General features: G+C 36.5%; 1 protein-coding gene across 1 annotated transcript; it reads right to left on the bottom strand.

The window, feature by feature from the left end:
- Positions 1 to 8,303: 8,303 nt before the first annotated feature.
- Positions 8,304 to 12,389, bottom strand: oser1 (oxidative stress responsive serine-rich 1). The gene is made up of 4 exons (XM_082136600.1): positions 12,071 to 12,389; positions 11,452 to 11,557; positions 11,223 to 11,333; positions 8,304 to 9,477 (listed from the first exon to the last, which is right to left on the bottom strand). The coding sequence occupies exons 2-4, from the start codon at positions 11,535 to 11,537 to the stop codon at positions 8,790 to 8,792; spliced, it is 885 nt and encodes a 294-aa protein (XP_081992726.1). The 5' UTR covers positions 11,538 to 11,557; positions 12,071 to 12,389; the 3' UTR covers positions 8,304 to 8,789.
- Positions 12,390 to 14,384: the final 1,995 nt, after the last annotated feature.

The raw sequence follows: 14,384 nt of genomic DNA, 5'->3' as shown, positions 1-14,384 counted from the left end.
TACGAGAAACACCATGTGGTAACTGAGCAAAGCTGTGATGGGGAATAGTTTGGAATGGCTGGAATTTCCTGCTGAAAACGTCACATGTGTTGCACTGGTCAGCCACAGTTTACTGCCTGATGAGAAAACAGCTAACCATAAACGACGAGTCAAAATATTTCACAGGAATGATATTTGACCTCAGCGCTCTGCCAAATCTTGTGGTGTAATTCCTTTAGGAATTTATTAGACAATAGTAGGGCCTGTATGAAGAAAGCTGTAAGCTGGGTATATCATTGTGTCTTCTAAAAGTGTTATTTTATAAAGTTTTTCATATTGATTATCATGAACCATACATTTTTTTTAACCTTAAAATCCACAGTAAAAGATTGTTAGAGGTGCTTCTACTTTTTTAAAACCATTTCTATCTCATAAAAATTAAACTTGTAAAATACTGTTCAAACATTTGGGGTCCATAACATATAAAAAAGACAAATTATTCAGAAAGGATGCATTAAATTGATAATCTGACTGTATTTTTGATCAAATAAATGCAGCCTTAATGAGCAGAAGAGACTTCTTTCAAAAACATCGCACTGACCCCAAACTTTTGAGATTTTTCTAAATGAGAGTTATAATTTGCTAAAATGGGTGAAAAAAAAAGAGAAATTCTTCCCAGCAACACCCTGGCAACCACATAAAACACCCGAGTCAAAGCCACTTGTTTTCTTCATAATATGTAATAAAAAAATGGTGTTGCAGTGCTTTGAAGTATCAGAAACATTGAGTATGAGGGGAATATGCATATCTAAATTGCACATATGCATCATGTACTGTATGTGTTTTAGGGTGTGGAGTTTGGATGAATAGAGTCATACTGCTCCAAATTTTACTGGAGGATTATCCACAACTGCCTTTGTTAGGCAAAAGCTCATGACATGGATCATTTTACCATTTCAGAGTGTTTATATGCCCAGGAGACAATATAGACACTTAACACGTCTCTCCGCTGTTTCACCTGCTGCTGCGTTTCTGCTCTCGGCCAGGTGTGACATTTCAAAACACAAAGAGCGTTTCTATTTTACAAGCCACATGATTCTGATGAGGACACAATATAATTCTCTGTGTTCTCTCCCACTATTACAATGAATCAGGGTTTTTTTGGCAAAAGGTCAGCATGTAACCGAGTCGGTTTCTCTTCTGCTTTTTGGTAGTGAGCAGACGGCAGGTGCTCTCTGTGGTTTCATGAAAAAATTTAAAGAGTTTCTGGTGTGTTCTATTAATATTACTCTATTGCTAATATTAGGCACTTTTCATTTTTTCAACTTTCTCGCTTTCATTAGTGTTTTTTGCTAAAGCAAGCAATGCTCTAATGTTTGTGCTGCTGATATATGAAATACCTCACGTGTTGTGATTGTTGATCAAAACTAAAACTATTACAAATAGTTTTCATTAACTGAACTCCAGCTGAGATAAAAAAAATTATAATAATAAAAATTAAAAAAATATCTGAAATAAAATAAGTTTAAGTTCTAAGAATTACTAAAACTGAAAGTGAAATAAATATAAATACAAGCTAAAAATAAATAGGAAAAGAAAACACATAACTGAAAATATAAAGATGAAAATTAAAAAAATTTTCCTTCAAAATATTTGAAATCCTTAAAGTCCCCATGAAATCAAATATTTTTTTTTTTTGGCTTTTAGTATGAATATGTTAGCCTTAAGTTTATCTATAAGCTAGTGTGCGCCAAAACAATGACAAAATTCACATTTAGAAGATATAAGCATTTAAAACTTACAGTCTCTCCACTTCCGCCAACATGCTAATGCCAATGATTTTGATGACATCACTTTGCACTTCACCTTCTCATCAGATTTTCTGTCCAATCAAATGCTCTCTAGAATCTAAAGCGTCCCGCCCCCTACATTATACATAGCTGCAGCTGAAATCGGTCACTTGATCACACATTTACTATTTTCTATATGGTGATTGGCACATAGTGCACTATATAGGAGATAGGAAACGATTGAGACCGTGTAAATATGTTTTCCATCAGGGCGAATGAAGTCTGGTTTCACGTTAGTGTCACGCAAACCGCCGCAGCGCCAGTCCAGAGACACGACAGCACAGAGCGGATCATATGTGCGAGTCGACGCAGACCACAAAACATATCAGACCCATTTGAATTCTACACAGAATGCTGGATTTTAAAGCGATGGAAGAGATTAGGAGGAAACTGCTGCTTTACCGAGCTCAACGGCTCTGGACGAGCTGTGATATAAACTAAAGCCATTGGCTATTTTAAAAAAGGGGAGGAGCTGCTCGATATGTCCCGCCCTGTCTTCCTGTTTCATTGGAAATTACGTGAACAACACATTGAATAATGTATCGCGTTTCAAGGCACTTCAGTGGGTCTATAAAAAATAATTTCCTTCAAAATATTTTTTCACCAGATAAAGAAATTCCCACAATTAAAGCAATGCCTTTGTTGTTTTCTATTCATATCACATGCAATGAAGTTCCAATTTTACCATTTAGGCTACGGCACTTTGTTATTCTTCTAATTACGCTAATCCAGAAGCCACAAACAAGGAAGTGTGAAAAAGGCTAATTGGAAGTCTCGCACATTCAATAAAAATAGCTCAGTTCCGCATTGCAAAATAAGGTGGATATGCTTCTATGCTTCATTTGTATTTCTAATTAGAGGGTTTGAGTCTTTGATAATGTGGACATCTGAGGTACAATTAATTGCTATAAGATGTTGCTATATTTTCCTTTGAATCAAATCAAATAGAACAAAGTGAGAGAAATACACTCTTATAAGAGTCACAAGCTTTTTGTGTATTTAATGAGAAATGTTTTTTGACATTGAGTCTTTCCAAATCAGTGTTTCTGACCTTACAAAAGTTGATACTGATGTTTTGGTCTGCCAGGCAGAACTAGAATAGATAAGCGATGATGACACTTAAAAAGGAGCCAGCATCTACCAGCATTGAGCTTGCAGTCATGATCATGATGAAGTGCTTGATGCAATCAATGTTCTGCTAAGCTTCACTGCATAGAAAGTCTCACCTCATCAGTCAGTGAACACACAGATTTGGGTTGACTTTACACGTTTCCTCTCACATTACGAAGCTCATTAGAAGGTAGTTTAGAAAGTAATCAGAACAACTTTATCTTTGATCATAAGCCAGATGAATGCCAGCTCTCTCATTTGCAAATGAATTGCTGTTAATTAGAACACAATATGTTGATTCACCTTTTTAATATGCATTCGATTGAAGATCAAAGTCAACGAGTGCTTTCATCTGTATTTCATATGCTTATGAAACCTGTAATTGAGTCTTATACATCTAATTAATATAGGATCATCATGCATTTTTTACATATTTATTTAAAATGGGTTTAAAGATGCCACATGCTCAAATGGAAAGTAATTTAAAAGGACAAACAGAGTTTAATGTTTGTTTTAGGGTATATAGAGTAAATAAGGGATTGATTTATGTTACATAAAATGACTATTTTAACCCCATTTTTGTGTCTGTTGAATCTAAATTGGTAATATGATCAAATATATGTATTTGAAAGATATAAGGACAACAAAATAGATTAGTGAGTGTTTGGTTGGCATTATGTTTTAACATATTTACTATTTATTTTCTAATATTACAAATGGAATATGAAGATTGGACAATTAAAGTATTTTATTTCAAAGACAAAATTACTGATTAAGATATAATTTTTTTTTTTTTTTGCAGTACTCAAACACCTGAAGTGCTCAAATCCTCAAATTGTTGCTTTAATCAGTGATAAAACAGGGAGAGTGTCATTTTCATCGAAAGGTCTATTTCGGTAAAACATTATGAGGTAAAAATAAAAATCTTTTGCGAAGATGAATTGTTCATCAATAAGATCTATCATGCAACGCATGCTGCATTTTACCAAACAGCTGTAATGCTAATGCAAATGTTTAATATCTAATACGTTATTTTAGGTCTATGCAATATCATGAGATTTGTTGATGACATTATTATAAACATGCCAGGGTAGAGTGTTTATACATAGAAATATAAAAGCCATGTGATCCATCTTAAAAATAAATAAATAAAATTGAGCATTTCCCAAAATCCAGCTGAAGAGAAATGAGAAATAAGTGGTTGAACCCTTCAAAAACACATACCAACTCATCAGAGCGGTCTGGAAGGGGTGAGATCTGGATCTTTCCAGTCTCACTCAACTCTGCTGACCTTTGACCCCTAGTTGCTAGGATCATGCCCCTATGAGGGTGGCTGTGGGTTGAGTGGCGACAGAACCACGCTATAGCTATCCCGTTCTAAACACTTCCATATGACTGTTCATCCTACACCATGCTAAGTCTTGCTAAGAAAAGCATCCCTGTTACTAGTGCTTACATAGTTCATTCAAAATCCCTAAGTATTCGATTTTGGTGCATAATCTTTTCCACACGGACATATATTTTCCCCTACACTTCAATCAACTGTTAGCATTGCCATATATAAAAGTGGAAATCTGAAAATTAGCCTGCATGTGTTAGAAGATAGTGAGAATCTCATCATCGGGCAATCTGTGCAGCCACCTTAAAAAAAAAGAACATATTGTATTACATGAAATAAGTCTCCCGAGGGGACGCAACCTCACCAGGATGAACAATGGCGTTCCCTCTCCCGAGCCCGTGATTGAATGAGCCGAGGATTCAAGTACAAACATTCCAGCGTACAAAAGGAGCAGAGCCGGGAGAGCCGGGAATGAGCGGGGGTGAGGGACCGCAGGTGAGGAGACAAGTCTCGACAAAACCAGCACAGTAGCACTGCAGGAACCAGTCCGTGCACAGCAGCACTTTCAAGCCGTAAAGCTTACTCTATCAGATCTGATACGCAAAGGGCTAAATTATCAACATGATCAAAACTTTGTCGCACACACAATCTACTACATGCTTTCTGGCGTCTGACTGAGAGTTCATAAGGCCTTCTGTAAAAACGTCCACCTTCAGGTCATGGTTAGTATGACTTAAGACATATTGAGAGATATAGAGTGACAGCTGATATTTATACGCATTTTATAAAAGTATGTTATACAGATCTCATTAATAATAATGAGAATAAAAGATCTCATAAATAATATCTGCACCAAATTGCATATTTTTGCTTGTTTGTGCTCCATATTCTTACTACACTCAAAAATGTTTTACGCCTTTATTCAAGATCTACGCATTACAATTAATAGTAAAATTCCATCAAATTGAATTGAACAATCCTTACATATTATGTATCATTGAGTTTATGAAAATGAAAAATATGTTTAAATTCAAGTTACAAAATGTTTTATTACGCTCTAGTTTTTTTTTGACTCATTTAAAATTCTTAATATGAATAATATGAAAGGATTATTCCATTCAATTTGATAGATTTTACTGCTAATTGAAATGCCTAAATATGGGGGTAAAAAAAGCTTAGATTTTTTGGGAGTGAATATTTTCTCAACAAAAAACACATATGCAAAGTTTTTTTCCTATATATATCTTTTTTTTCTTTTTTTTTTCTAAAGGTTTAATAAACTGTTCCATTAAAAAAACATTCCGACTATTATTTCATGTCAGACTTTGCAGGGTTAAAACATGCATAACTGAAATACATGATGTGTGAGCCAGAAATGTCCACCAACAAACCACAGAAATGTTATTACGTGGAACAAGAAATTAAATCTATCTTTAATATCTCAGTTGCCTCTTCTAGACAGCAATGAGATTGAATGGAGAACAAATACAGAAATCTTTGTTAAAGCCACCTGATTTTTAGACGGTTTCCTTAGAAAATGACCTCAAATAAGTATGAGAATAATTGGTGTAAATAATAATAATGAAAATAATAACGCCAATAAATAATCTGTCTCCTCCAGAGTTTCGAAACCTAAAATTGTCTCAAATTTTATTTTACCGAGACTCACAGTATGAACTCAAACATTTCTCCCAAACCCTCTGAGCTGCTATCCACACTCATTTTATAGCTCTGGACTCTTAATAACAAGCGTTTCATTCGTCTCTATTTTAATTTCTCTTTAAGTATTTTAATAGAAACATCTGAGACAAAGTTGATGAGCTCTGAATGAGACAACCTCAAGCAATTTCAGACAAACCAACAACAAGCACACCACACCACAACACAAGCAGTGGCACATGTTCTCCCAGCACAATTCCCTGTGTTTCTTCAATCTGGTTCACAAAAGGCTTGATTATTAGGCAAACTGGTTAGCTGGGCAGCTTTTGTTGACTGGCAACATCCAACAGACTCTTTTGTGTGTTTCCATAGCTTTTCTTGGTATGCTTTGATGAGGTTCCCCTTTGTAAAAATCCATACAACCTTACAAGTCATTCTCACAGGAGCAGAGAGACAGAATTGAAACCAGTAAAGCAGAAAAATGTGGATTGTTGAATAAGATTTAGACTTGCATCAACATACAAAGCAAACATTACAGATAAGTGAGAGATGACTTCTGTCATGACATTGAACACATGTGATGACATGGAGTATCTGTGACGTGGATGAAAACACAAGGTATGCTTCACTGGAATGTCCTTTAGGGCGTCTCACCCTCTGACAGGGACAGAGTCACCTGACCGCCACATGTGCAGGGCTAGGGGAAGTAAACACTTGGACCATTCTGGAACAAATCAATCTATTTACATGGATATTTATATTCCCTCGATCTTGTGCTTTCTGTACGTTTACATATGAGAGAAAGAAGATTGTGTAAATCTGAGTTGGTGACCCTGTAACCACCACAAACAGTGAATATGCAAATTATTACTTGACTTTAATTGAGAATTTGACACTTAATAATTCAACAATAGGCTATTGCTGATTTGACTGCACTGACACTATTGGATGAGAACTGAACTGAACGATGACACTGTTTTCTGAAGAACTGCTTTATTGTTCTGCTTCATAATTTAATAATTGATGATCTTCAATGGAACTGAACCAACACTGAGCTGACTTCTGCTGAAATAAAGGTGACTGTAATGGGGGTTTGAATGGTTGAATATTAATATAATTAGCCTACCTTTGGTCTGCCCATCCTTGAGTATATGATTACATCGAAACTTGAGGCCCATCTATAGACCAAATCCTGTAAATTCAAAAACCAGAAAGAACTAAAATAGAGAAAATACTCCATTTATTGCAGAATTTCAAATCAAATTGAAACTGACTACGGAGAAGCTGAGATCCAGATCGAGATTGAACATAATTTTTGTTTCGAGACCAAGTCGGGAGAAAAAAAAAGCACATTTATGTGGTCTTAAGATCAAGACTCCATGCAACTCCACACTAAGAAGATAATTTAAAAAATCGGTTCATGGAATGTTATGCAGATGTTGTGGTTTGTGTGATGTTTGAGATTTCTTTATGCGATTAAGTGAGATTTCCATTAACTAGGCTATTTCAATTTTATTTTGTGTCAAAAAGGTTAACAATGAGCTCATATCAGCTACTAAACAGGCCATTTCATATCATACATTATTAATATGCATGTTGTTGATATTTGGAATCACTGTATGGTCTCTAATGGCTCACAAAATAAAGTTTAAAAACAACTCGGCCTACTTTACTTACCGTGTTAAGCAGAACCTGTGTGTGTGTGTGTGTGTGTGGAGTGAAAGTGAATGAATGGTCCAGTGTCTCCCTCTAGTGTCCATTACAGGAACATGATTAAAATTACGTCAGAAAAGAACTAGTTTTTTTGAGGATTACACAATCATGGAGTACTAGCTCTACTGAATAACAAGTTTCTTAAAAAATATCATATTTTTATTTCTGATTGAGGCGCTATTGTTTTTTTCTTTCTCCCTTTTCCTTTTATTTTATATTTCAATGCAGTGCTGTTTGTTTTCTTGCAATAAAAAAAAGAGTACTAGTTGTAACAGGTCATTTCATTCCAGTTTACTTCAGAACTTTACTTGTTTTAAAGAGGAAGCTTATTTATAGTAAAAATAAAAACCGAAGGTTATTTGCATAATGAACCCATGCAAGTATAACTTTTTCTACATTATATCCTTTCAATTTTTATAATGCATCATGTTATTTTTATGATAAACTTTTATTCATTCTAATTACTTTTTAAAATTAAAGTCATTTATGTGTGAAGACAGCAAAGTAGTGCCAAGGCTTAAAATTGTTTTGACTAAAATTAGATTTTTTACTTTTTAAAAAGCAATTCATTACTTAAAATACATACAGCAATTTAATTTATTCCTTTCCTACAGGAATAAAACATCTTGGAAACTCAGTCACAAAAGCAGCAGTAAGATACAAAGCAAGATGTCCAAGACAACAAAGTCATGAACAATCCCCAAAATGCCGTTTTATTGAGAGTTAAGATGACATCACAGCCTCGGTCATGGTGAACAGAATTATTACATGGCATTGTGGAAGTTTGCATATATCAGTGAAATCAAACCTGCAGTCTCTGGGATAGACCTTTGGCAACTTTAAAATGTAAACCAAACATAACAGTTATCAAGAAAAATCAAACAAAAAAAACAAATGAAAGTTAGCAGTAAATCACAGAATGAGTCATGCTCCCATGATTCTTAGTCAGCACGTGTTGTCCAGATGTTCTGGAGAAAGAACAAACATCATAAATCCTCAATACAAGTAGAACTGCTTTTAGATAACATCTTCATTACAATTTTTTATTAATCTTTTTAAATAAATCAATGGTTTTTTCTTACAAGACCCCATTATCCATCTTTAACAGCGCTTCAATTTGCTTCGTTAAATTAAATTTTTCAGGTGTACATCATCTCGGCCATGTGCGACATCTTCTTGGGGATGTAAAGGTAATATTCCATGTATCCGGAAAGGTCCTCTATTGTGATGTCATCCACGTAGGCGCGGGCCTGTTCGGAACAAGAACGAGGGGAGCTGGAAGTTCCGTTATTATTCCCAATGGAAGTTCTGCTGTTCGGAAGTTCACATTCGGAGATCACGTCACGAAGGCCGGTGAATGAGTAAACCTCGACCCCCTGCCAACCGGGACACTGGCATTCTCGTTGCCCACACGGGCACTGACCGGCTTCCTGCAACTTGGACAGAGTTTTAAAGTCAGGCGGAACAGCCTTACCTTCGCCCGCCTCCTGAGCTCCCGGCCCACATCCTAAAGCGGGCCTGTTTTCGGGAGCGCTCTCTTCATCCGACGGCTTTCTCGGACTGAGGGGAGGTTCCTGACCCTTAGGATAAGGGAGATGGGTTTCATACCCAACGACCCCAAATACAGTGGAGCACGGGGCAGAGAACGGCACTTCTTTCTTGGCGCCGCTGGTGTCGTCGGGCTCTGGCGGGGTCTTGTGTTTCAGGTGTCCGGGAGGAGGAGACATTTTGCTGCAGTAGGTAAACTTCGGAGGATGAAGGATCGGAGATTTTGATCGTCGGCGTCGCTGGCTTCTCACAATTCCTCTGGATGACTTTCTTGTGCATCTATAGCAAAAAACAAAGGTGAAAACATATTTACTGATATATTTTTTAGGGCTGTGCAATTAATTGAATTTCGATTTCGGCTCCCAACGATTACCAAAATAGTACAATCGAGTAAAAACGATTATTTTGCCATGTTCTGTTTTGAAAGAACGCTCTAATTTTTTCTTGTGTTCTGAATGACACGCGCACATCCGCCCCTCCCGAAGCCATAAACTCTCTCAGCTTGGATGTTTAAACTGATAAGACTTAAAAAGAAGTGAAAATGATCAACTTTAGTTACGATGCAATGCTGGCCCGATTGTGCAAGTGACAATTCCGTCATGTCCCGACTCCTAAACGCGAGAGTGTAGCTTCGACGCTTGCCTTGTCCAACCCATGTTGAGAGACGGAGAGAGAGAAGACGCGGCGCCGCTGAACACTCACGCGGTTTGTGAAACTACGTCTTGGAGAAAGTTTTAAAATGATTTATTTGATTTTATAATCTGTGTGGATTAATTTAGGCTACTCATACAATCTACATGCTAAAGTGAATCAATGTTTGCGGGGGAATTTTCCGCATTATAAGCGGTAGACCTGCGGGAATTATTAAAATACTCATTTAAGTATTATCAGTTATATTATTTATTTTAATAGTTCAAAAAGTACAATCAATGATCAAATTTAGATTTTTTAAGAATTGTTGAAAGGTGTCTTTTTAATAAATGCAACACGTTCCCAAAGTCATGTGAAATAATCGTGTTGCATAATCATGATTTCAATACTGACCAAAATAATCGTGATTATGATTTTTTCCATAATCGAGCAGCCCTAATATTTTTGCTGTTATTGCTTTAACCCTGTAAAGCCTACTGTATCATATTCGATACATTCATTTCTAAGGTCTCTAAATAATTAACATGATCATAACATTGCTGAAGAACTGTTGCACATGATCTACTACATGCCTTCCACCCTTTGATTAATAGTTTATTATTTGTAAGTAAAAGGCCTTTTAGTATAATTGTAAAAAATCCTTTAAGGTTGTGTTTCACTTGACTTTCTGCTGTGAAATCTTTACGTATTCTCATAAAGTAAGCACAAGAATACCCTATTATATTGTTAACAATATTTCAAGATAAACACTTATGTTGATTTACATAATTATCCATGCATCATTAAAAAAATCATTTTCAAATGAATGAAACATGATGCATCAGGCATTTGAGGAACGTTTATTCGTTCATCTCTCAATCGTCATTGTACTGCACTACATATCCACATATGTTTTGCCTCTCACAATTAAAATGACAGAGCTTTGATTATAAAACTAAGCATTTAAATATCATCTTACCAAGACATTTAATTGGGAGATATAGAGAGACAATGGATATTTGCATGTTTTTTATGCAAGTAATTTGTAATACAGTTATAAAAATCTTATTGATCTACATTACAAGCTATCAGAATTTCATCTTACTTTTGGCCATATTAATAACATCTGCACCAAATTGCATATGCATGCTCAGTAAAATTTATGTTTTTTCTGCCTTGAATACGAGTTCAGTATTCACAGTATATAATACTATATATGAGACATATAAATGCCTGGAGTATCAAATATGATACCCAAACCTTTTTCTTTAGATTTTTTAATAAAATATAATTTTGAGGTTCAATAATCTCTATTTTAAAAACAAAAATTCAAACTGATCATTCATATATCAGGCTTTTTAGAGTTAATTAGGGAATCTTAAAGAGGTTCCTACCCAAGCCAGTTATCTTTCGAGGAGGTCATCTTGGATTTGGCTCCCTCCGGACTTCCTCGAACAACCAATCTGGAAGCCAGAGACTCAGAGACGCGGACTGTGTTTGTGGAACTGGAAAGAAAAACGTGCAATTATTCGCAGAGGACAAAAACCCTCTCTGCCAAAATAGTGAGCATCCACTTCACTTGTCGGACAATCTGGAGCTGAAACAAATGAAAAGGCAACAAACCTTTCAGCATCCACACGCAGTTTCTTAAAAGCGGTCTGTAGGGTCTCCTCCTCACACTCCTTTTCTACTTTCTCCACAGCGGCCATAATGTTAGACAGCCTTAAAACTGAAACCAAAACCATAGAGAATAATACAAGTGAGCAGTTATGACAAACACAAATATTTATAGCACGTTACTAACTATAGATCTCAATAACGTTAACTCCCTATTTTAACGCACTCAGTTACTTTTAACCAATAACTAAGATTTCAAACAATCAGAAGAATATAGCCTAGTAAAAGAAGAAAGACTGCAATGGCGGAATATATACTCAAAATAACAGACATTTTAATTTCCCCCTGAAGGTTATAAAAAACTATATTGTAAAATATTGACTTAATAAAAAAATAAAAAAATTCAAATACACTCCAACATTGTAATTTCCTTTAACACTAATATTTTTATCACACTGCAGTAGTTGACAAGTTTTGTCTCATGTTATGAAACTGATCACATACACAATTCGCATAATGAAGTTTAGCTTAGCATCGAGTCCATCAAGGTGGCGCGGTTTACATTGTCAATTTTGCATGAACAAAATACATCAACAACAATGGACCATTAGAGAAATATACTCACGGCCAAAGGACCAAACCCCGTGTAAAGCTTAGACATATAGGAGCTTGTTTCTCCTGTTATGAGGGTCTGTGTGCTCACAAAGCTAACGTTAGCCAGTTAGCATGCACAAACGATATCTGTGAAAAAAACTCGCTTTAAATCGACCGATAACAGGCTGTCGTCGGGCATAACTTGACCTAGATACTACATAAATGTAGTAACTACTCACAATTATTAGAAGTAATCAATAAAGCATACACAATATTCTAGATTTTTCTCTCGCTAGTCTCTTGTTTACACTCAACCACTCAAGAGTGACTCTGCAACAACGCAGATCTTGATGACGTAGTACACGTACGCACAAACGTCAGCAGATTACGAAAATGCTCATAGAAGCTTCTCGGGTTGTGCCTTTTAATTTGTAATTTGTTAAAAAAATAAAAAAAATTGAAGGATGCAAATATATATAGAACATATAAAGTGCAATAATAAAATATATATGCAATAATATAAAGATATTTTTTATAAAGCTATACCTGAACCATGACCATTTTCGGCTATCTCAGCCATTATTGTGTTTCTATAATCAGAAGCAGTGCGCACTGCTGACTGGTGTCCTCTTGTGGTGATCAAGTGTATTGTCTCAAGGCCTTCAAATGCGCTCCTTGCAAAGCCTGCTTGCAGTTGAAAACAGGAAGCTTTGAGTTGTAAAGAAGCCAGACACATAGTGTATCATAAAGCTGGAATTTATAGCAAGGCTGCCATGGAAGAACCACTTGTACTACTATACAAAAAAAAAAACATTAACAAATGCAAAGCACATTAAAGCCAGATCCCTGGGGAATGGAAAAAGTTTGGTGATCTCTTGTTTACTCTTTTCCACACATATGCATGAGTTTATGTGCGGAGAAAGCCATAGGAAGCCCTAAAACCCCAATGTCTGCTAAATGTGTCGGGCAGGATCTCACATGCAGACCAACTGTTGCGCTTGTGGCACAAATACTTTATATTTAAAAAAAAGCCTTTTATCGTCCACTTTCCTATTCATGATTGGGTTTGATCTTGCAGAAAACATAAAATCTGAAGGGAAATGAGCTGTGAAATTCCCAGCATGTTCAAGCATTTAAATTGTAATTATGGGAAATGCCAAGACTTTTAGGCATGGTTTCACAGACAGGTCTTAAGCCAGGATTACTACTTACTGTAGCACAATTAGGACATTTCAGTAGTTTTTATAAACATGTCATAGAAAATATATATATGTGTGTGTACTGTACTGCACACACACACACACACACACACACACACACACACACACACACACACACACACACACACACACACACACACACACACACACACACACACACACACACACACACACACACACAGGTTCCTAACCGACGACGAGGACTGGACAGAGCAGCCATGAAGTGTTAGACACTGAAACACACACTCACACACACACACACACACACACACACACACACACACACACACACACACACACACACACACACACACACACACACACACACACACACACACACACACACACACACACACACACACACACACACACACACACACACACACACACACACACACACACACTCACACACACACTCACTCACTCACTCCACGTCCCTGCTGGAAGAACGTGGTTCTGGGGTTACTGATTTTCACCGCACTTTCACTGTTGGTGTAGAGAGATTTTATAATGTCAAATGTTTTTCCGCCGATGCCAATTTGTAGGATTTTGTACAGTAGACCATCATGCCAAATTGAATCAAATGCTTTTTTAAAGTCTACAAAACATGCGAATATTTTCCTTTGTTTGTCGTTGATGTTCTTGTTGATTAGAGCGTGGAGAGAATAGATGTGGTCGGATGTGCGATGTTTTGGTAAAAAGCCAATCTGAGCTTTATTTAAGATGTTGTGTGCTGAGATGTTGTGTGCTGAGATGTTGTGTGCTGAGATGTTGTGTGCTGAGATGTTGTGTGCAGAGATGTTGTGTGCTGAGATGTTGTGTGCTGAGATGTTGTGTGCTGAGATGTTGTGTGCTGAGATGTTGTGTGCTGAGATGTTGTGTGCTGAGATGTGTGAGACGATGCCTCTGTTGATGATACTGCAAAACAGTTTTCCTAAAGCACTGCCCACACTGATGCCGCGCTAGTTATTGGGGTCGAATCGATCACCGCTCTTAAATATGGGGGTGATGAGTCCTTCAGACCAGATCTCAGGGAAGTGTCCAGACCAGAACACCAGATTAAATAATTTGGCTATTGTTTGAATCATGCTGGGACTGCTGAGTTTAAGCATTTCGTTATTAATG

Source organism: Leuciscus leuciscus, assembly GCF_965113295.1.
Source record: "Leuciscus leuciscus genome assembly, chromosome: 14".
Classification (NCBI taxonomy): Eukaryota; Metazoa; Chordata; class Actinopteri; order Cypriniformes; family Leuciscidae; genus Leuciscus; species Leuciscus leuciscus.
This window is presented reverse-complemented; position numbering and strand designations above follow the sequence as displayed.